Source organism: Boleophthalmus pectinirostris, unplaced genomic scaffold (genome assembly GCF_026225935.1).
Source record: "Boleophthalmus pectinirostris isolate CB_2022bp ecotype Guang Dong unplaced genomic scaffold, ASM2622593v1 HiC_scaffold_10, whole genome shotgun sequence".
Classification (NCBI taxonomy): domain Eukaryota; kingdom Metazoa; phylum Chordata; class Actinopteri; order Gobiiformes; family Gobiidae; genus Boleophthalmus; species Boleophthalmus pectinirostris.
In genome coordinates this window covers 14,370,793-14,390,733 of record NW_026570971.1, presented here as the reverse complement: position 1 = coordinate 14,390,733, position 19,941 = coordinate 14,370,793, and the positions used below count along the sequence as shown (strand labels likewise).

Genomic DNA, 19,941 nt, shown 5'->3' with positions numbered 1-19,941 from the left:
AATTATTATGTAGATATAAAATTAAAAATCATAGACATTACACAATCATATATAATTTTTATTGCATGAAAGTAGTCTGTTTAAAGAATGCGTAGTCTCTGGATTCTTCGTTAAAGAGAAGAAAATTTGCAGCTGTTTTTGGCTGGAAACCTTGTAATTGAGGATGCTTTTATGTAAATGACCATGTTATTTACTGATGTATTGAGTAGCCAACACTACAGCCACTTTTCCCTTCAAATTAAAATGTGTTCAACGGTGTTTGTCCGATGATACAAAGTGAATCAAGCTTTTATTTTGTAAAGACTTCCGGTGTGTTCATATTGTCTTTTTTGTAACTTTATGTCTCTGTGTGGGAAATAAAACCTGTGTTGTAGCTAGCCCCCCAGAACCCGTCCCAGCTGTTGCCTGTCCTCGAGTATGAGAGCGTGGCACCCGGTCTCAGACAATCCGAGCCGCCCATTTCTGATATAGACTGAGAAATGTTAGAGTAAACCTCGCATCAAGGCTAATGTCTGACTGCATTCCTTATCTTAATTAGCCGCAGTGAAGGAAGGAGGTGGGGATGGCCGCAGACGTGGATAAAAGCCCAGAGGAGGATGGCAGCAGCAGAAATCCTGTGCGAAATGGAGCCGCTCGCCCGGGGACAAGTTCTGTGTGGTGGGTCCGGAGAGGAATGTGGCTTCTGATCCTTGTTGGAGCTGCGCCTCTTCTCGCTTTTGGGGTCAAGTACTACCAGGATGCCCAGCTTCTGAGACGTCATGTAAGCTGCGCATCTGCGAAAGTTTTTATCAAGTCAACTCAGTGTCTTTGGAATTAGATTTACTGTTTAGGAACGAATCCTCTCTTTGTGGAGTTACAACATCCTATCCATAAAACTGGATTCAAAGTATGCTTCTCCTCTCCATTGTTAGTTGCCCCAGCTGGCAGAACTCTACTCCTTTTAGTCTGCTATCCCTGTTTGCTCTCAGTTGTCCTCTCCCACCCTCTTACCTCCATTATAAGTGCACTAGGAGGCACGCATCTGTCTGTTGTCTGCATCACTGGCTTCAGGGCTGCTCAGAAATGGTGCAAAATATATTTGAGTGATTTTTTTTTAATTCTAATTGCTGCCCCAGTTTTGATTCAGCACATGACATTAATGCCTGCAGCATGCAGCATAACAATAGGATCAGTGTAACATAATTGATGTGTGTCTGCAGGAGCAGAGTCTGCATGTCCTGGGAGCAGAGGGACTATTCCTCTTCTCCTCTTTGGACACAGACCATGACTACTATCTCAGTCCAGAGGAGTTCAAGCCTATTGTGGAGAAACTAACTGGTACCACATGCATTTACTACCCACATTTTATCTCTATGGTGTGATGTCAGTCTTCTGACTAATGATGCACCTTTTCTGTAGGAATTACACCCCCCATGGAAGTGGACGAAGAAATCATACACGACCCCAATGGAGAGACTTTGACATTGGTGGCAAAAATGCAGCCTCTCCAGCTGGACTCTATGACAAAGAGCAAGGATGGTTTCCTTGGGGTAGGTTTTACTTTACAAATGCTCCTTAACTCATTCAGAATGTAATTATTGATGAACCTCACTCACTTACATTTTCAACTCTTCAAGTAAAAAATAAACTTTTGCTCATGTATTCTAATTGTGGAACAGAATGTATAGATGCATTATTTCACAGAAGATCAATGATCATTCATGTTTTGCTGGTCCAGGTTTCTCACAGCTCTCTGAGTGGTCTGCGCTCTTGGACATCTCCAGCAGTGCCCTCCTCCACCCTCTCGGCCAGCCAGTTCAGAGTCTTCTTGCCTCCAAAGAACAAAGTGGATGTGGGAGCCACATGGTGGGTGATTGCAAGTGAACTAAACATTTTTACTGGTTACCTGCCAAACAATCGCTACCACCCTCCCACTCCAAAGGGCAAAGAGGTAAGCTAATTGCTCAAAAATAAAAATGTGGAAAGTGCCTGTTTGTGATTGAAATAAATATATGTTTCAGGTTCTCATTCACTCCCTGTTGAGTATGTTTCACCCTCGGCCTTTTATCAAATCTCGGTTTGCTCCTCAGGGCACTGTGGCTTGCATTCGTGCGAGCAATGACTTCTATTTTGATATTTCCTTTAGGTAAGCCCAATTATAATGGTATAACAATATAGTTGTACAGTGTTGAGGTCATTTTGAAGTAATTTTTGCTTGATTGTGTGTCCAGGATTCATGCAGAGTTCCAGCTGAATGAAGTACCAAACTTTCCCTTCTGGTTCACTCCAGGGCAGTTCACTGGTAACATTGTGCTCTCCAAAGATGGCTCTCATGTTCGCCACTTCCACCTTTATGTCCCTAATAACAGGTACAAGTGGCTACGTCAAATGATTCACTATATCACTATTGTGTTATGTTACATGTTTTGTATCTTACTTTCTTTGGACTCAGGTCTCTAAATGTGGACATGGAGTGGCTGTATGGCGCCAGTGAAAGTAGCAACATGGAAGTGGACATAGGATACCTCCCACAGGTTCAGTTATCTGCCTTATAACACATTACTTCATTCTCAGTTGTGGCTCAGATTATTATTTTTTTATTTTAAATTGCCCTTGTGCAGATGGAGTTGCTGTCCACTGGCCCGTCCACTCCCTCTGTCATTTTTGATGAGGAAGGTAATGTTATTGACAGTAAAGGGAGCAACCTGGATCCAATCCAGTTTGTCTTTGAGGACATCATCTGGACCTCAGAGATCAGTCATCAAGAAGCTCTTCACCGCATGGAGGTCACTTATTATCCATTCAAGAAGGTTTGCATCTCTAAACATTTGTACTTATGAAGTTTGACTTCAGTCACAGTATGAACCTTCTATCTCTTGCTCTACCGCAGGTGGATTACCTGCCTTTCTCAAAAGCTTTTGAAAGAGCAGAAGCAGAGAACAAACTTGTGCATTCCATTTTACTGTGGGGGGCACTAGATGACCAGTCATGCTGAGGTGAGATTCACTGTGCATTGTCTTTCTAACTACAGAACAGTATACATATTTAGAGTGTTTTTTTTGTGTTTTTTTTGCTAAATGTAGTTGTTCACAAGCGTAATGACTGACTGGTGAATGAATGTTGTTCTGTGTTCAGGTTCAGGGCGAACTCTCCGGGAGACAGTCCTGGAAAGTTCGCCCGTTCTGGCCCTCCTCAACCAGAGCTTCATTAGCAGCTGGTCACTAGTCAAAGAACTAGAGGACATGCAGGTTTGTGGCCATACTTATCATACAATGGATGCATAAAATGAATGTATGTTTTAATATAAAGCCCCTACTTGAATAGGCTGATGAAAAGAACCCTGTGCTGAGTGAAAAGGCCCGCCTACACTTGGAGAACTATAACTTTCCTGTGGAGATGATGGTGGCACTGCCTAATGGGACCATTGTAAATATATATACTTTTAATAAAAACTAGCTTTTACTTAATTTTGATATTGGGATACTCATAGTATTTGTACCTGTAGGTTCACCATATTAATGCTAACTACTTCTTGGATCAGACTGCCATGAAACCAGAGGAGGAGGGAGCCACTTTCAGCTTCACTGGGAGCTTCGAGGACCCCTCCACATCAACTTATCTTGGCTTTCTGAAGGAGGGCTTGGAGAAGGCAAAGCCGTACCTGACAGAATAATATGTTACTGAGACTCAACTGTTGGATTTACCAAATCTTTAACATTGTTGATACTATTTATTTATTTGTTTAAATGTTGCAGTGACCTAAAAGGGAACTATATAACATGTTTGTACAAGCACAGGCACTCTTCACCAGTGGAGTTCAGTGGCTTTAGGCTCCCACAGAGATGAGGCTAGTTGTCTCTAGTTGTTGTTCAGTATTTGTGAAGGATTTGCCTCAAAGCTCCCTCTAGACTGGGCAAGGCCTGATGTTATTACTGAGGCAGCTTTAGGGAACACCCATCTTTATCTCCGGGGATGTAAACACCGTACAGACTACACTGTTGCACATGAAATCATTACATTTTTGTACTTTGTATTAAAAAACAAGTAAATGATGGTAACTATATAAACAGTCAAAATATTTCATAACATAAATGTCTTGTGAATTTTTTCCTTCATATTATATGATTAATTCAATTCAAGTGGTACGTGACAATGATTTTAATTTAACTTTTTCTGTTCTACAATACTTTACAATGTACACATCCAGATGACTTACAGATTTAATTCTACATGTAGATGTAGCTGCTATAATGTTTTCTCAAGGCAGCAATGCCTGATATTGAAAGTGTCTGTATGAGCCTGCCAGTTGTTTAAGAGGTTTCAGGAAAGCAGTCCTGATCTTTAAGAATGTATTCTGTTAGTGGAAAGCCCTGTATATACTAGAGATGATGGGTGAGCAAGGCATCTCTGTATGTTCAGTAGCTTTTTGAATAAGACACATTATATTTAGTGTACAGTTAGGACAGCACACACATCTTAAGAACGGCCATAAGTGTGCTCATATTGTAAACCATTAAAATTACTTGAGATTCACATTAACATAACTGTTTCTAAGGAGTGCTTTGAGAACTTTGGCTCTTCAGATTGCTCCAGTGGTCTCAGTCTAACCACAGCATCTATGCCTAACCCACAGGAATGAGTCTTCTCTCCAGGAGCAGCATGCTGTTCTGGATCAGTCTGTACTTTTGTGATTAAGATAAATTCACAGCATTCATGTCCATTATAAAGAGATGGACTATACATTGAATGAATGAGCACTTTCACTTAGTGATAAACTACAAGTTGCTAGAGGCGGCTGATTGAAGCAGAGCTCATCCAAAAGTCCACACCTCGAGCTCCATGATTCGAAAGTCATCTGTTTCTGAGAGGCAGCAGTTATTGAAAGTGTAGCAGGGGCTGCTGCGGCCCAAGTACAGATTCTCATCCACCCACAGCCCAAAGTGACCGCTGTGAAAGCATGAACACAAAAACAGTTACACTTCAAATATGTAGCTCAGTACTCCCACAATTTCTCATTGGATTTGACAAGCAGGGAATGGCAGAGGGGGTGAGACAATTAGACCTATTAAAAAAAATAAAAACATAAAGAACAATTTTTAATATTACCTTCCTCCTCCAATAGCGAAGGAATCCAAGTCACCTTTTATGAAGAAGGAGTTTTCCCCAGTCCATCTGAAACACTGCAGATAAACACATTTTAGAATTCAGTGTTTCTTTAAAGGTTTTTAAAATGAAAATACTTTGAATGTTGGAATCTTGATGAGCAGTTTGGAGTTGAAATGACACTTGTACCTTAAACCGTGGATGCAACATGAAGAGGAAAGTTTCTCCTGTGCCATAGAAGGCTTCACTGGGTCTCAGGGGATGGGAGAGAAAGGCACCAAACACCTATGAGCCATTCAAACATGATTAAAGGGCCTATATTACATTGATCTATGCTATAATGTTTCCTCGTCACAAACATGCCTGGAGCTGTGTTTTGTTGTTGGATAATTTCAGCCCTGAAAGTGCCAATCTTTACTGAACAAAAGGTAAAAGGTAGCTGTTAACTTGAAAACTACTGCGTCATTTTGTGTTTTGGAGATGTAGACAGACTAGTAATAAAGGGTTACTCAAATGTGTGAATGAAACTCCAGGTACATTTTTTGAGAATATTCTAACACGGCATAAAGCTCACATGAGTCAGTTTTGGATAATATAGGATCTTCAACTGATGCTGTTTAAACCTGATCACGAATCACATTAACACTACATGTACCTCATCGAGTGCATCCTTTATAATTATGAGAGCTGGGGAATCCGAAGTGCTGACTTTTCGGTACAGAGACTTGAGGCTAGATCCGTGGCGTGAAGTGCTGTATGTTAGTTTCCAGGTATGGCCCACAGTCCTGGGAGGCAGCTCCTTACAAAGCTGAGAGAGATCAAAGCAGAGAAAAGCAATAAAAGTCCAAACGGAAGGAAGTGGAGGCTAACCAGCAGCAGACGAAGCTGGGGTTGGCTGCAGTGCAACGGATAAGGCTATTGTTAAATGTACTGTATACAAAACCAAGGTTTAAATGTACTACTCAGTATATATAAATATGGCAATTACAAATATGATATGCAAAAATTATCCTAATAATAAGTACTAACATAATATAAACAAATTTCCTATTTTTTTTATTTTTATTCATTAACTCATTCATTGAAGACACACTCGAGTGGATATGTAAAGCGACACACCTCAAATAGAGTCTACGAAATAAACTTGGAACTTTTTCCTTCAAATATGTGACTAACTATTCCTTTAGTTCTTTTTTTTTTTGTTACCTCTTTTTTTATTCATAATCTCTGTGATATAATAATTTTAGTCAACCAGACAGACATCAACACAACAAATGAAATAATAACAAACATCAACAAATAAACAAATAAAACAAATACAAATAAACAACAAATAATAAATAAACAAATAAAAACAATAATAATATTTAACAAAAATTCCAACCAAAGATTAAACAATACTGACCAAAAAACGGGACAGGTAATCAGGACCAACAGAAATAGACAGGACAAAACAGTACAAGACAAACTAGACAGGACAAGACAAGCACCTGAAGTCCTCATCCTAACCATAGTTTTCACACCAAAAGTTCAAAGTTGTAGCCCTCAAACTTCTTGACACAGACAAACATGTGTTTAAATATACAATAAGTTATCATGAATTCAGAATTCAGAACCAGTGTTTCAGTCCCATGTTAATAGTTCCCATTTTTTTGGAATGTAAGAGCAAACAATCATTAGTTGTAGCTATGATTTTTTTCAGTTATAAATTGTTTAGTTTATTTTTAATGTGAGCCAAACATAGGTCAACCTTATTAATGACTTTAAAAAAAAAAATTTCCCACTAAAATAATGGTGTTCACTAATTATTCCTTCATGTTTTATATGCAGTGTTTTATATATTTTTTTTTATTTCTTTTTAACATCACCTTATTGGTATTTATACTTGCGTCAATTCAACACATTTGTAATTATAGTTTAGTGGATATGAATCATTCAGTCAATGTGAGTCATTCATTCCTAAAAGCAAGTATGAATTCAAATGTAGGTTGTCACTATCACATTTTTGTAGTTTACATGAGCAAATATGTCACTCACCTCTTTCACATGTGAAGCTTCTAAAATATGGCTGCGCTCCACAATACTCTGTAGTCCTTCTGGTTCCTTGTCAATTGCAAGAATTGACCTTTCCCTGTGTTCGTCCATTACTACCATCTAAAGCACAAGACCAGTGCAACAATTAAAAAAATGGTCTTGTGATTCAAAAACTGCATAACCTGAACTTGTTTACAGCTTGTGTACTCCTGTGTATTCCTCTAACCTCCCAGTCTTCTCCTGAGCAGCGGTGTCTCTGGAAGTTTCCCTCCTTCTCCTCCTCCTCCTCCTCACTCACTTGCTCTTTGTCCTCAATTAGAACAAATTCATCTTCATCCTCCTCTTGCGCCCCTTCTAGTAAACACAGGTCCGGGCAACACTGTGTAAGGTAGGCGTACAACTCATCCGAGCTGTCGGGATAAAAGCTATGTTACTTGAAGAACATACATAGGCTCCTTCAGCCATTTGGTTAAGAAATCAGTTGAAATGTTTTCCCTTGCAAAGCGACTTTTTTAAAGTGAATTTTGTTTGACTCAAAAGAACATTTGATCAATGAGTCACTTTCAGGATTTGCTATTGAAGCAGTCAGAATGTCAAAGATTAAATGCTTTTGCTGTTACCTTTGTACTTCAGTGGTAGACAGAGCGGTGCTAGTGTTTGGATAAGGGCCAGTGTGTAAGCATAAAGTATGTGTGTTAATGTGAAACTACAATGAGCCAAATGAGACTATTAGAAAAAAACTATAACTATAATAATCAAACGCCTGATAGTGCCTTCCTACAGCATTCACTATGAAGACTCTTACCTCTCCTGTGACAGTGCAAGCCATGTGTCTCTTCTTGGTAGTGTTTTGGACGACCCGAGCTGCACACCAGGACCCCTCCTCCTCCCCGCAGACAGCTGAGCACGCAGTCGCACAAACATAAGGCTCCCAGGACTGTTCTGTGATGGTCGTCCACATACTGGGATTAAAGAGGACTGTTATGGAATCACTGGTTTAGAGGCACAGCTTATACTTTTATAAAAGTATTGTCTCTAATTTCATAACACGTGTCAAAGTATCTCAAGATTTTATTTCCAGCCTGCACCAAAAAGTATTTAAAAGACAGGTTTATTCCACTGCTCTATCAACGAAAGTGCAAATAGACCCATCATTCTAGAAATCCAGATAATACTTTCCCCCTGAGTATGAGATTTACCTGTACTGTGCTGTTTCACAGCTGACGTCTCTTCCTCCATCTTCAGTCCACTGGTGTCCTCTGGTCCACCACAACAGAATGTAGCAGCACTGCTGCAGACAGCTGCTGCTGTTGGGTCGTACAGACCATTGAGCAGATCGCTGTCCAGCTCCCTCTCCACCTCTGCCATGTCTCTGCTGGCAGATTCCTCCTCCTCGCCACCATCACACACATCTGCATCTCTTAAAGCAGAATCCACCGAGGTTGCATCATCTGTGTGACCGGGATGATGGTTTGTTTGGCTTTTAAATGGTTTTAACTTTTGGAAAAGTGTCTTTCCTTTTCTCCTAAAAAAGACAGATACAATTCTTATTCTTTCATGTTTTAGAAAAGTTGAGTTTTATAAGTTTTTTTTTTAATTATTCAAACAGAATAACTAAATTTCCAAACTTTTTTTCACCTCCTGTCACCTGTCTTTCACTGTTAGCCAATCACAGCCTTCTCCTTTGCCTTTCAGCCAATCACCTCTCAAAATGTTGTTTTCACACAAATGCACTTTCTCTCTCATACTTTAAAACTAGGAAACAAAACCCTCATCAACTCCATCTCCACTGCAGCAGCAGAACCATCAACCTCTGCAGCCACCCCAGCTTATGTCTAACTGCCTTAGTCTAGATTTATCCATTTAATAAGCGTTTCACTGCACACTGTTCATTTGTAGGTGTCTGCTAGACTCTCCTGGTTGAATCATGTGTGTGCTTGCTTGTGTGAATCTCTACTAACCTCTGCTGAGAAGTGTTGAAATGAATGTGGGTGATATCTGAATAGAATGAGACCGAAGCCAGACTGTCCACTGAGCAGGACAGGACGTACTCTTCACAACCATTTTCCTTGACCAGGGGATGGGTCTTACACGGGTCAAAGAAAAGCTTATTGGAAGTCACCAGAAGAATGCCAGATACCACCCCCTGAAGGAGACAGAGAGAGTGAAAATCCAGTCTGACTACTAGACTATAGATGTTGTTTTGTACCTTGCAGTCAGTGATATAGCGGCAAAATAGCTTCAGATATGGTGTAGCGTCTGCTCCCTCGCCCTCACAGCACTCAGGAGGGAGGGCCAGTAAACAGAGCTGTCCATCAGGCATTGGCACCGCCTCCACATCCTATCAGAGAGGTAACGTGTATGTGAGATCATTTGTATAACACATAAAAATATAATTTGAGACCCAAACAGTTCTGGAGTCTAAGTTAAAAGTAAAAATATGATGTAGTTTGCAGTAAATAATGAAAGGCTTGACATAACAATACATACAAGATGGTGTAATCCTTCATTCAACCAGGACTGGACACAAGTTTCAAAGCTAGTTATCCGGACAGTTGGTTTTGAAATCAAGACGTTTCGGTTCCCATCCAGAAGTGATTTCCAATTGTACTGGTGCTGGTCCGAGACACTAGCATTTATACTCACAAGTCATGCCCCTAAAGGGAGGAGTTTAAATCTGCCCTGGCTTTGTTTACAATCAAGTTCTGCCTCACCTTTCCCTGATTATCATTCTCACTGGTTCATGGCATGAGGACAGTATCAAGATAAAAACTGCAAAAGCAGGTACTGAACATATAATGTTCACACAAATGATAGAGAAACTTGTTGCTACCACATGCCAGAAGTGGAAAAAGGAGAAAACATCTACATACACAAACTCACAACAATTAAATTGCTGCTTGTCGTATTAATTGCAGTGAAATGAATCCAAAACACCATTTAAATGGGTGGTAAAATTAGTAAATCACAAAAGCTGCTACTTTTGAAGTACCTTAATTTCCTCCACAAACAGCAAAATAGACTGTCTTATTCTGCATAAAAACTGCTCACGTTGTAGTTTAGATCTGTACAAACATGTGCTGAGATGTACATGTTCTTGTATTTAGTGCATATTTAACTATTTTTGCCAATTCTTCAGGACTTTATTAGATATCTGAACAGAATCCTATTTTTAAAACATAACTCAAAAATGTAATCCCAATTAAAATGCTTGATAATCGATAATTTGATTTTTTTCACTAATCGCTCAGCCCTAGCTGGTTGCACAGACGTGAGAAATCCTATCAAACTAACAACAAGATTTAGAAATTCTGTTTAGCTCTGTGATCCAGGAGTACTTGACTATAAATAGAAAATATGTTGACAGCCTTCCACACAGTGCCTGTCTATAGTCTCATGCCAGGATAGTGGAATAACACTTGTGCTTACCAGTAGTTTGTCATATTCAGCTTCTGGTGATGGGGAATGAGCAGTCGAAACGTCTCCTATTTCTGACTTGGCTTTAGAATGCAGGTTGGACTTTGTTGTAGCTTGTAACGGTGGCTCCTCTTGAGTTGTAGATAAGGTCTTCTCTTTAGGCACGACCAGCAGCTGCTTGAGAAAAGACGCCATGATTAACACAGACTGTGACAGAGATTATGACAAGGCTGAGTTACTGGAGGGAGCACTTCCTCTTTCCACGGCCCCACATCTCCTGCATGAATCTGTTTGGACTTAAATCTCCTCTGACATCCCTCTCCCTGTGCATGAGGTGTGCATGACGTGGATTTGGCAACAGGGCCCTTATTTATGGAAAACAATATACCAGTGTGTGGCATTTTAGTGAGTTAGCAAAACAAAAGATAATGTCCTTTTGTATCATGAGGATAAGTTTTATGATGTAATGATCACCTGATTGACTAAAACTTGACAAACACACTTCCTGCTTCTAGCTAAATTTAAGATGCACATAGTTCTGGTAAGTGGGGTTCATATGTGACATCACAACACACTAATCGTTAAACTGGAGGACAGGTCAGAAATCTATTTGCTGAATTTGATGTTAAAATGCCAGACTAAAGATTTGTTAACCTGGTTTATGGTTATATCTCTGTAATTATTGAGTCTATGCACATGAAATAAAACTGGCACTAACTTCAATGTCTGGATAAATAAGCATAAGCACCATATCCTCAAAAAGTGCCACCATTATTCAAGCCCAAAGACATGATTGTCAGATTAAAGTTCACAATTTGCTTTCTATTGTTTGAGCATTTCCTATAGAGTTATGTAGGCCTCTCCTCCTAGAATGTGAATGCAAACTATTAAAACATAGAAATGGAAAGAGCTTTTTCTTAGTTTACTAAAAAGATGTTAATATAAATGCATAAAGGCAATGGGCAGTACATTGTGACAGGAAATGGAAAATGAAACCTTCAGCTAAAAGAAAAAGCTTAAAAAAGTGAAAAGCTTACATGAAAACTAAATATAAACAATAATAATAAAAAAAACAACTAAATACAGTCTATTCAAATCACTGAAAAAACAACTTAAATTCATACTGACCAATAATAATTCTGGATAAAATTTTACTTTAATAATAAAACTGATTTCAATAATAATTTGGAAACAACAATTCTGAAACAATACAGAATTTTAGTGCCATTTCAGTGCCATTTAACACAAAGGAGGACTGGCTGTGGACCTCTCGATTAAAAAGCCCCAAGCTGATCATTGACGATTAGAGAAAAGAGAATTCAACTGATTGCACAGCCCTACTGAACAGCATTTTAATGTATTTTAGTGGAGGCCAACCTTCACATCTTTTCTGTGAAGGAATTATCAATCAGCTTTATCCTTTCAGAGGTAAACTTATTAATGAAATATTGCATCCATGCATAACTATGCAGTTCCTTGAAAGCAGTTGTGATACATTACAGCTCTATTGTGCTGTACAAAACAAAAATCTTACTTCTCGAGGGATGAGCGTGTCTGATGAAGACGTCTGGGATGAGCTGTGAAACTGTGATGAAACACTAAAGACGGTGTCCCCGGGGTGACCCTGTGTAACAAAATACAGACTGTCATGCAAATGAATGTGGCCTGCTTGTCTAGAATTTCCAATACATTCCCTGACACAAATATGGTGGTCAAAATAGGCACAAACCTCGGCGAAAAGTTCAGATATATTTTTTCGACTATTTTTGTGGAAAAGGCTGTAAAAAAGACTCCCCACAGGCTTCACCATAGTGCCACCATTTGACAGACAACTCACAAGAAACCCTCTGAACATTGAACCTTTTATCGTCATAGTTGGTCATAGATTACACCCCCCCCCCCTCCTCCCAGGCAGCTGTCATGTTGATCAGTTGCTGCCACCTATTGTTACACATTGATTTTGGCAATACTGGACTTAACAACTATATTTATAGCAATAAACATAGTTGAGATGGTGGAGTGAATATCTTACAGAAGAGTTATTCTTTCACCCATATAAAAATCCTTCTAACCTTTGAATGTGAGACATCTGTACGGTTTACTTCCCATGGCGGTCCTAAAAAACAAACAACAAACAAAAACAACATTAATATATTACAGGTTTAAGCGATGCCTAATCAGAGCAGTGTTGAATAAATACATTACAATGATTTTAGTGCTAACAATCTAAACCTGTCTTACTGCAGAAGCTTGGTCCTTGTATATCTTCCTCAACAGAGCTATACCTAAAGAAAAATACTATGTAATGGTTCTCTTATTTTATTTTTGTGCAGGTAAATAGGAACAAGTTTTAAATTTAGAGCTATCAATTATAAACTTTTTCTGTAGTTTCTTTAATCATATAAAGAAAAATATATAACTAAATCTGACTGAAAACTTGCCTAAAAATTCAATTTTCAACTAATTAGAACCTGAATAAATCAAACTTGTAATCAAATAAAAAAAAAATTCAGTTTCCTTAAAATCTTGTTAAGTACAAGACTGGAATTCTTTGTGTTTTGTTGTGCTACTTTAAGTGATAATCATTATGTCTATGGGGGAAAATGCATTTAGAGAAAACAGACTTTAAAGTTATAATTTCCCATTAAAATCTATGGGGGGAAGTTGATTAAATTAAATATTAAAACATCTTTCAGTGTAAAGTGGACAATTCCAAAAAGCTTGTATGCCAAGACCAAAGACCAAACTGACCAAAAATATGTTCTTGGCCTGTGGTGTCTCTCCTTAACCACAGTTTAAAAAAATAACCCTTACAAAAGACTCCAGAGGGGATATCTATGTAGTGATTGAATGCTTAAAATCTTTACTGAAATGACTTAGCTGCATGTTTCAGGTTCTACCTTGCAAGTAATACTGGCGGAGTTTAGGATTTCGGATGTGGGGTGTGTGGTTCAGCGGCCTGGCTGACATGAGCTGCTGCCTCCTCTGGCTGCTCACTGTGGGCTGCTGCAGAGCTGGGGCCAGAGGCTGGACCTCCCATGTTCTCGTTGTGAACTGTGGAGGCTGAGAGACACCTGTGGGCAGCTTAGGCCCCAACCTAAACATAAAAAAATGGTAACACAAGGTAAAACATCTATCAGCCTAAAAATTTGATTATAGACTATACCAAGAAATTCATTCAAGATAGTGAACAGAACCAGATTCAGAAACGCATCACTATTTTATACTGTACAATCAAGAGGCCATAAAGAAATAACGATGTCAGTGGTTTCTAAGCAAATGTAAAACATTTACTCTTTTTATAAGCCATCTGAGTTTATAGTGTTTTATGTCTAAATCTGAACTAGATCGTGCAGGTTTTTCCTCTAATCTGTAAAGAAATGTGTGACCTGTTCTTGACATTGCCAAAGTAGCTGGTCCTGCTTTTGTTCTGAGGTTTGTGATCCATGGCTAAAGTTTGCATCTCATTTCAGATGGAGGCATGTTTTGATTCTCCTCTTGATGCCACAAAGCAGTGCAGAAGATCAGGGCACCAGCTGGTATCCTTCTTCTTCCTTTTATGTCCCATGTCTGTCATTTGCCCCAGTTACAGCACCTACACAAACAGAAGCAGAGTCTGGCCTGATTTGAGTAGTAGGCTGAACAGGGGAGAGCATAACTCCCCTCAGCCACATGATCACACAAGGAAGTGAGCAGTACTTAAAAGCTCCTATAGTGAAAAGGATCAGGTTTCCAATGGTCAATACTATTAGGCCCACTGCTGAACCATCAGTATCATTTCTATTTAGTAGCTGAATTGTTACACTACACAGTTTTCTACTGGGCTTAGTTAGGGTTGCCTAAAGTATACTGCACAGACACAGTGACAGTTCGTTACACATATAATTAAATTGTGGGGTGAAAGATTAGCTTTATCTCAGTATCATTTTCGACTAGCCGGAGGCAATTAACCAAATACCATAAGCACTAGGCCTACGGTTTGAATAGCTTTCACTGATGCAATGATAGCGTATATTCTTCCATGTAATGAATGATTCAAGTATCCTATTCAGTACTGCACACCTTAGCAGAAGAACTAGGCATCCTAATATAATAATAGAGATACGAGATAGCATAATACAAGGCTAATATTAGAGGATTACATGCAGAACCGTATGGTTTGTTCAAACCTGTGCAGATGAAATCTTCAGTCAACATCCCAGGTGCAGCAGTCCCTTGAGCAGACTATAATGCAGTGTTATGGTTGTACTGCAGATAGCGCTACCTCCGGAGCGCGGAACATCCTGATCACATCCACATCACACACCAGACCCCGCCCAGGTACCGCGCTCAAAGAGTGTTTATATGTCAAGAGAATTCAAGACCGGCAGACGGCTGGAATATAAAATAATATTGACAATTCGGAGAATAAACAAAACATAACTCCCTCTAGCGCTTTTATGAGAGAATAGTAATGACTTCTATTTGTTATTACCACACTGCATTTCTTTCTTTTGTTATTATATTGCATTAGTTTAGCCGGTGGAGAGAGGACGTTCATGCGCTCAACCAATCAAATCAAAGGAGCAGGACATACAGGCTTCCGGCCTAAACAACGACAACACAACTCTGAAAGACGAATAGGAGAAACTACTACAAATAAATCCCTCTCTTATTTTATTACATGCGGCCAGTGTCAACATTGAGGTGCGTCTCTAGATCGTTTTTTGCATTCATAGAGTCACACAGAAATACACTTTGATCACGTTTGCAGGGTGTAGCTGAGGTCATGCAGAACCGTGATGCTAACGCTAACACAAGATAGCTTAATGCACATTGGCTGCTCTTCAAATTCACCGGGATTCTTATTTGACCTAGGTTTTTCTGATATTTATAGTTATGCAATGAGGCATTATATATGTATTGAAAATATTGTTATTTCGTAATGATATCTCATTAATTGTTTCAACAACTAGATCTGCACACTGTAATGGCAATTTAGCATCTTATATGTAAGAGGACAAGTTAGAGCCTTTATGCACGTCAGTGACAGCTCTAGTTAATTAATTACTAAATTGCATCCTAGGACTTGGCAATCAACCAGCGATGACATTTGCTTACTGAGGTGCTGAGGCCGCAGTTACACAGCCCTCAGTTACACCAACCTTAGGTGTGCACTGTCCCTGGAGTAATAGCCTACTGAACTACCAACATGGAAACAGACGCAGTAAGTATGACAGCCTGACGGTAATGTGTTTGATTTAGTTATGACATACCTAATGAATATACTGTTTATTTGTACTTTATAGGATGTCATTCCCATCTGGCAAAATAAGCCCCATGGGTCCACACGTAGTGTTGTGAGAAGAATAGGCTCTACTCTTCCTCTTAAACCTCCTCAGAGGGCATGTTTTCAGGTATTGTTATAATTTAGCTGTGTCCACTGTTCAAGACTCATTACATGCTTATAACATAAAATATTGTCCAACAGGAACTACCTGGCCTTCCCCCTCTTCGTCCTTTGGATGGGCCCATGGTTCCTACTTTAGCGGATATAGCTTGGATCGTTGCAGATGAAGAGGAGACGTATGCAAGAGTCAGGTGATTGTACAGTATATGCTCCCCATGTATCTCCTGTTTTTTCAAAATACAAAGTGAATAACTCTATTTGCATGATCGATCACAGTGATGAAATGCAGTTTTCAGAGTAAAAATTACTTCAATGCTGAATCAATTTTTTTTTTGTGTGTGAATTTTATTTGATTTTTTCAGGAGTGATAGCCGTCCACTGAAACACGAGTGGCGGCCGACTCCTCTACTAGTGCTTCACAGAAATTCATCCGTGCCCAACTTCAGGCGCGAGGGCTTGAAAAGAATGGAGGGTCTTAAAAAGCCTGGTGTCACAGCTCTGAACCGCACCACAGCCCTGCAGGATGAGCTCAGCAAACTGCGGGCTCAGATTGCCAAGATTGTGGCAAATGACACAGGTACAACAGAACAAACTGAATGAGTGTATGTCAGGGTAAAGTTCTGGCCTTTGCTAAAGAACTTTGGTTGTTGGCATAAGTGAAGAGCTCCTCTACAGTTGATGCTGTCTTTCCTACGTGTTCTGGATTCACCTCGGAGATTTTATGTCTAGTTTCATTTATACAGTCTGTTCATATAATTTAAACTACACTATGTTTTAGTGTTTAATACAGATTATATTTCTACGAGGAGAATTTGCCTCATGTTATTTTTTTTAATCAAATAAGTGCTGTCCCAGCAGCATAAATCACTGGAAATTAGTTGAAGTACTAATAATTTGCCTGTTTCCACTGTCATGATTAGGTGGTCTGAAGCATTTGTGAACTTTAGCTAAAACTTAAATTAACATTTCACCGGTGTATGTGTTTTGTTCCATTTCAGGGTCTAATCCCCTGACGCCTGACTTGCTGTCTCCCGATGACACCAGTATGAGTTTCTCCTTGGCTCCATTTGAGACCACTTCCTACCAGCCTGCCGCCACAGCTGCTGCCTCTTTTGTCATCAGCGATGTTACTGAAGAGGAGGAGGAAGAGGAGGAAGATGACAAGGATGTGGTCTCCATGGTGTCGGAACTTGTGCCCGATCCTCTGCCACCTGTTTCCATGACAGCTTCTGCCACTTTTGACCTGGACAGACCCAGCATGGACTTTAGGGAGGCAGAGGAGGACACAGTGTCTCTGTCCAAGTCCACCAGCTTTGCAGATGTTATGGACATCCTAAAGGATATGAACCGCATGAAGATGAGCAAAGACAGGTAAAACAATCCCTATATAATTTAACATGCAGGGACAGTCTCTGTAAGTCTGCAGCTGTCCATAGCCTATCCTCTTTCCAGTATTTACTACTGTGTAACAGAAAATATTCCTTATTTGAATCTGAACATATTGAGCTGTGGGTATGGAGTAAAACGTAGTAGTGAAGCTTTGAAAATGTTGCTCAATACATATAATGTCATTGTGATGGTCCCTTTGCTTTGTTGTAAAATGTCCGTTAGAACTTCATTCTAGTAATAAGCCGGTTGATTTGTCACACTTCGTTTTGTAGGTACAACAGGGGATGTACATCACTGAGAGAAGAGGATTCAGCCACCCTCATTTCTGAAGCTCTGAAAAGAAAGTTTGTTTTAAAAGAGGATGATACTGCTGGTGGAAAACGGAAATAGCCTGATCTCAAATGCTGTCACCATGATCTGTCTGCTCCATGTAATTCCTGACACACCACCTTCTTCAGTGTTTAGGTTACTTGTGACATCACAATTACTTTTTCTGTACTTTTAGGTCTCTGCTTACGGATTACATGGATCAACATACAATCTTCAAGCCAAGGAAACTTAACAGCTAGAAAAGCCCACACTAGGTCCCAGTTGCTAAAAATATTAAAGGAGCCCATAGTTGAAGCAATCCTCTTCAGATCTGCTGTTGGACAGAAAGGACTGGACATACACCTCTGCTGTCTCTGGATTTCCACTAGAACATGGATTTTTATCTTCAATTATACTTGAAGATTTGTAATGTGTGAATAATCTATTCAGAAGTTTGGAAAAGAGTGCAAATGTACACAGTGTGTTTTCTGCTTGTTCTTTGGCACTGGGTATGCCTGTTCTTACTGTATCATTTTGAGCCCTGCACACTCAATGGAATGCATTGAAACGTGCTTGGTGGAGCCACTTCATTTTGATACTTTACTGCATTAAGTGCCATTGGTTTGTTGTGAACCCCCCAACCTTTGTACTCATTTGTTTATTTAAAACATTTAAAACTTTTTTTGTAAGGAAATTTTCACCCTTGGTGTTTAAATCCTTCAGGTTTTGCCAGTTTCGATGTCATCCTCTCCCCAAACTTCCATTTGACGTATGACAAGTTGTTTGGACAAAAAACTCTGACCGTTATTTATGATGTAAGTCTTTGAATTTTATGGAATATTTCATTGGTGGTTGCAAGCAGGTTAAAGAGCAGTGAGAAAAGAACCTGCTCCTTTGACATGTTTTTTGTTTTTATTTTTAGTAACATATCCATTTGGGAGATTATTCATTTCAGTTGTACTGTCCTGAAATTGAGCTCACCACCATTGCTTGTTCTTTTAATTTGTAAATAAAGATCTGTCGAAATTTCCAATGTTCTGATGGCATTAAATGTCCTCACGAGGGCGCTGCAGACCAATAGGCAGCGGCTGCTCAGTGCGTATGTTTGAAGAGTGCAGCTCTGTGTAACACGTGGTCTGTGGATAGGGTCATGCGTAGGTAGGTAGAACACTACAGTCTGGAACTTTGGAAGTGAAGTTGCATTTATATCAGTGGATTGAAAAGATCACGTTAAATCTAATACTGCTTCCTTTTTACTATTGGTTACAGCAGCTGCAAGTCTGTATTTGCATTTGAAATGGTAAAAGCAATTTAGGCATAATTACAAATCCATTACCAATTATAACATTTTGCCTATACCTTATCATATCGGCTAAATCATTTATTATTGGTACAGACCACCTTAAAATGGGACAAAGAGAACCTTTATGTGCCCTCTCTGCTGGAATCTATGATAAATGGACAACATTAGTGTTTGATTAAGCCTGCACATTGAATGATAATCAACATGAATAACACAGATAATAATGTTATAAATGAACCTCTGAGGACTGTTCTAGCGCTGTTTAGTCTACTTTGATGGGTCCTGAGCCAGAGTAGATTCATTCATACAGCAGATTTGGTTGTATGTGAATGAAATTTAAAAGCCTGTACATTCCAGTGTGTTACCTTTTTATCCTATAGCCTTCACTCTGTAGTATTATTTATTTCAAAGAAGACAGTTAACCCACATTTTTGCCTGTTTCTTCCCAGGGTGATCAGGGCCTCAGTGAGCTGGAATCTATTTTCTGTGGAAGTCCTTGGCCTACTTTGTCTCTCGTCACCTCCATCATGGACCTTATCCCTATTTTGGACGAAGAGAGGCTTTGGGAGCTGTTTGTGGGGCTCTGTGTCAGCGCTCCCACGCTAAACCTGCGGACCACAGTCAGGTTTGAACTTCACCAGAGCATGCTTTGGGAGCTTTAAAATGTTTTTTACTGTGAAAAATCCCAGGTAAAGTACCCTAGCTAGACTCTGCTTCTGACAGGTTAACTCAGTGACTAAGGATAGGTCAAGTGCAGAGTCAGTACTGTCTTTAAAATAACAATAAATACATATTTTGTTTTTTACAAATTTGTGGTGAAATGAAAATGTCTGAGGTAGTTATAAATATAATTTACTAGTATATACAATGTTCACTAGAATAGAATACTAGAATACCAACAGTTGTAGTGTCTGTGGTGGGCATGTTATGTAGACAGGTGAAGGTTGGTCCATAATGGGTAGATCAGGGGCCTAACTAACTATATTTGATTGTAATTGACTCTTGTCAGCTTTAAGTC

General features: G+C 39.4%; 3 protein-coding genes across 9 annotated transcripts; 2 read left to right on the top strand and 1 right to left on the bottom strand.

Annotated features, from left to right (window-relative positions):
* Positions 1-47: 47 nt before the first annotated feature.
* On the top strand, positions 48-4,071 carry selenon (selenoprotein N). Of its 2 annotated transcripts, none has more exons than XM_055162079.1 (12): positions 48-760; positions 1,200-1,317; positions 1,399-1,529; positions 1,718-1,930; positions 2,001-2,125; positions 2,211-2,348; positions 2,432-2,513; positions 2,601-2,789; positions 2,870-2,975; positions 3,115-3,227; positions 3,304-3,405; positions 3,521-4,071. In XM_055162079.1, exons 1-12 carry the CDS (start codon positions 563-565, stop codon positions 3,650-3,652), a joined length of 1,647 nt encoding a protein of 548 aa, XP_055018054.1. In that variant the 5' UTR covers positions 48-562; the 3' UTR covers positions 3,653-4,071. The 2 variants fall into 2 exon arrangements, with proteins under 2 accessions (XP_055018054.1, XP_020775244.2); XM_020919585.2 differs by having other exon boundaries at positions 3,485-4,071.
* Positions 4,072-4,122: 51 nt separating this feature from the next.
* On the bottom strand, positions 4,123-14,829 carry si:ch211-15d5.11 (oxidation resistance protein 1). 6 transcript variants are annotated; one of them, XM_020919580.2, is made up of 16 exons: positions 14,703-14,829; positions 13,923-14,128; positions 13,434-13,630; positions 12,606-12,649; positions 12,068-12,157; positions 10,546-10,710; positions 9,326-9,457; positions 9,078-9,262; positions 8,316-8,641; positions 7,922-8,078; positions 7,313-7,526; positions 7,120-7,236; positions 5,738-5,890; positions 5,272-5,367; positions 5,086-5,159; positions 4,123-4,926 (listed from the first exon to the last, which is right to left on the bottom strand). In XM_020919580.2, the coding sequence occupies exons 2-16, from the start codon at positions 13,994-13,996 to the stop codon at positions 4,791-4,793; spliced, it is 2,160 nt and encodes a 719-aa protein (XP_020775239.2). In that variant the 5' UTR covers positions 13,997-14,128; positions 14,703-14,829; the 3' UTR covers positions 4,123-4,790. The 6 variants fall into 6 exon arrangements, with proteins under 6 accessions (XP_020775239.2, XP_020775241.2, XP_020775240.2 ...); XM_020919582.2 differs by having other exon boundaries at positions 7,343-7,526; XM_020919581.2 differs by having other exon boundaries at positions 10,546-10,707.
* A 177-nt stretch (positions 14,830-15,006) lies between these two features.
* mtfr1l (mitochondrial fission regulator 1-like) lies at positions 15,007-18,649 on the top strand. Its single transcript, XM_020919678.2, has 8 exons — positions 15,007-15,219; positions 15,599-15,739; positions 15,822-15,929; positions 16,004-16,113; positions 16,285-16,499; positions 16,921-17,293; positions 17,584-17,741; positions 17,817-18,649. Exons 2-7 carry the CDS (start codon positions 15,725-15,727, stop codon positions 17,699-17,701), a joined length of 939 nt encoding a protein of 312 aa, XP_020775337.1. The 5' UTR covers positions 15,007-15,219; positions 15,599-15,724; the 3' UTR covers positions 17,702-17,741; positions 17,817-18,649.
* The last annotated feature ends 1,292 nt before the right edge of the window (positions 18,650-19,941 follow it).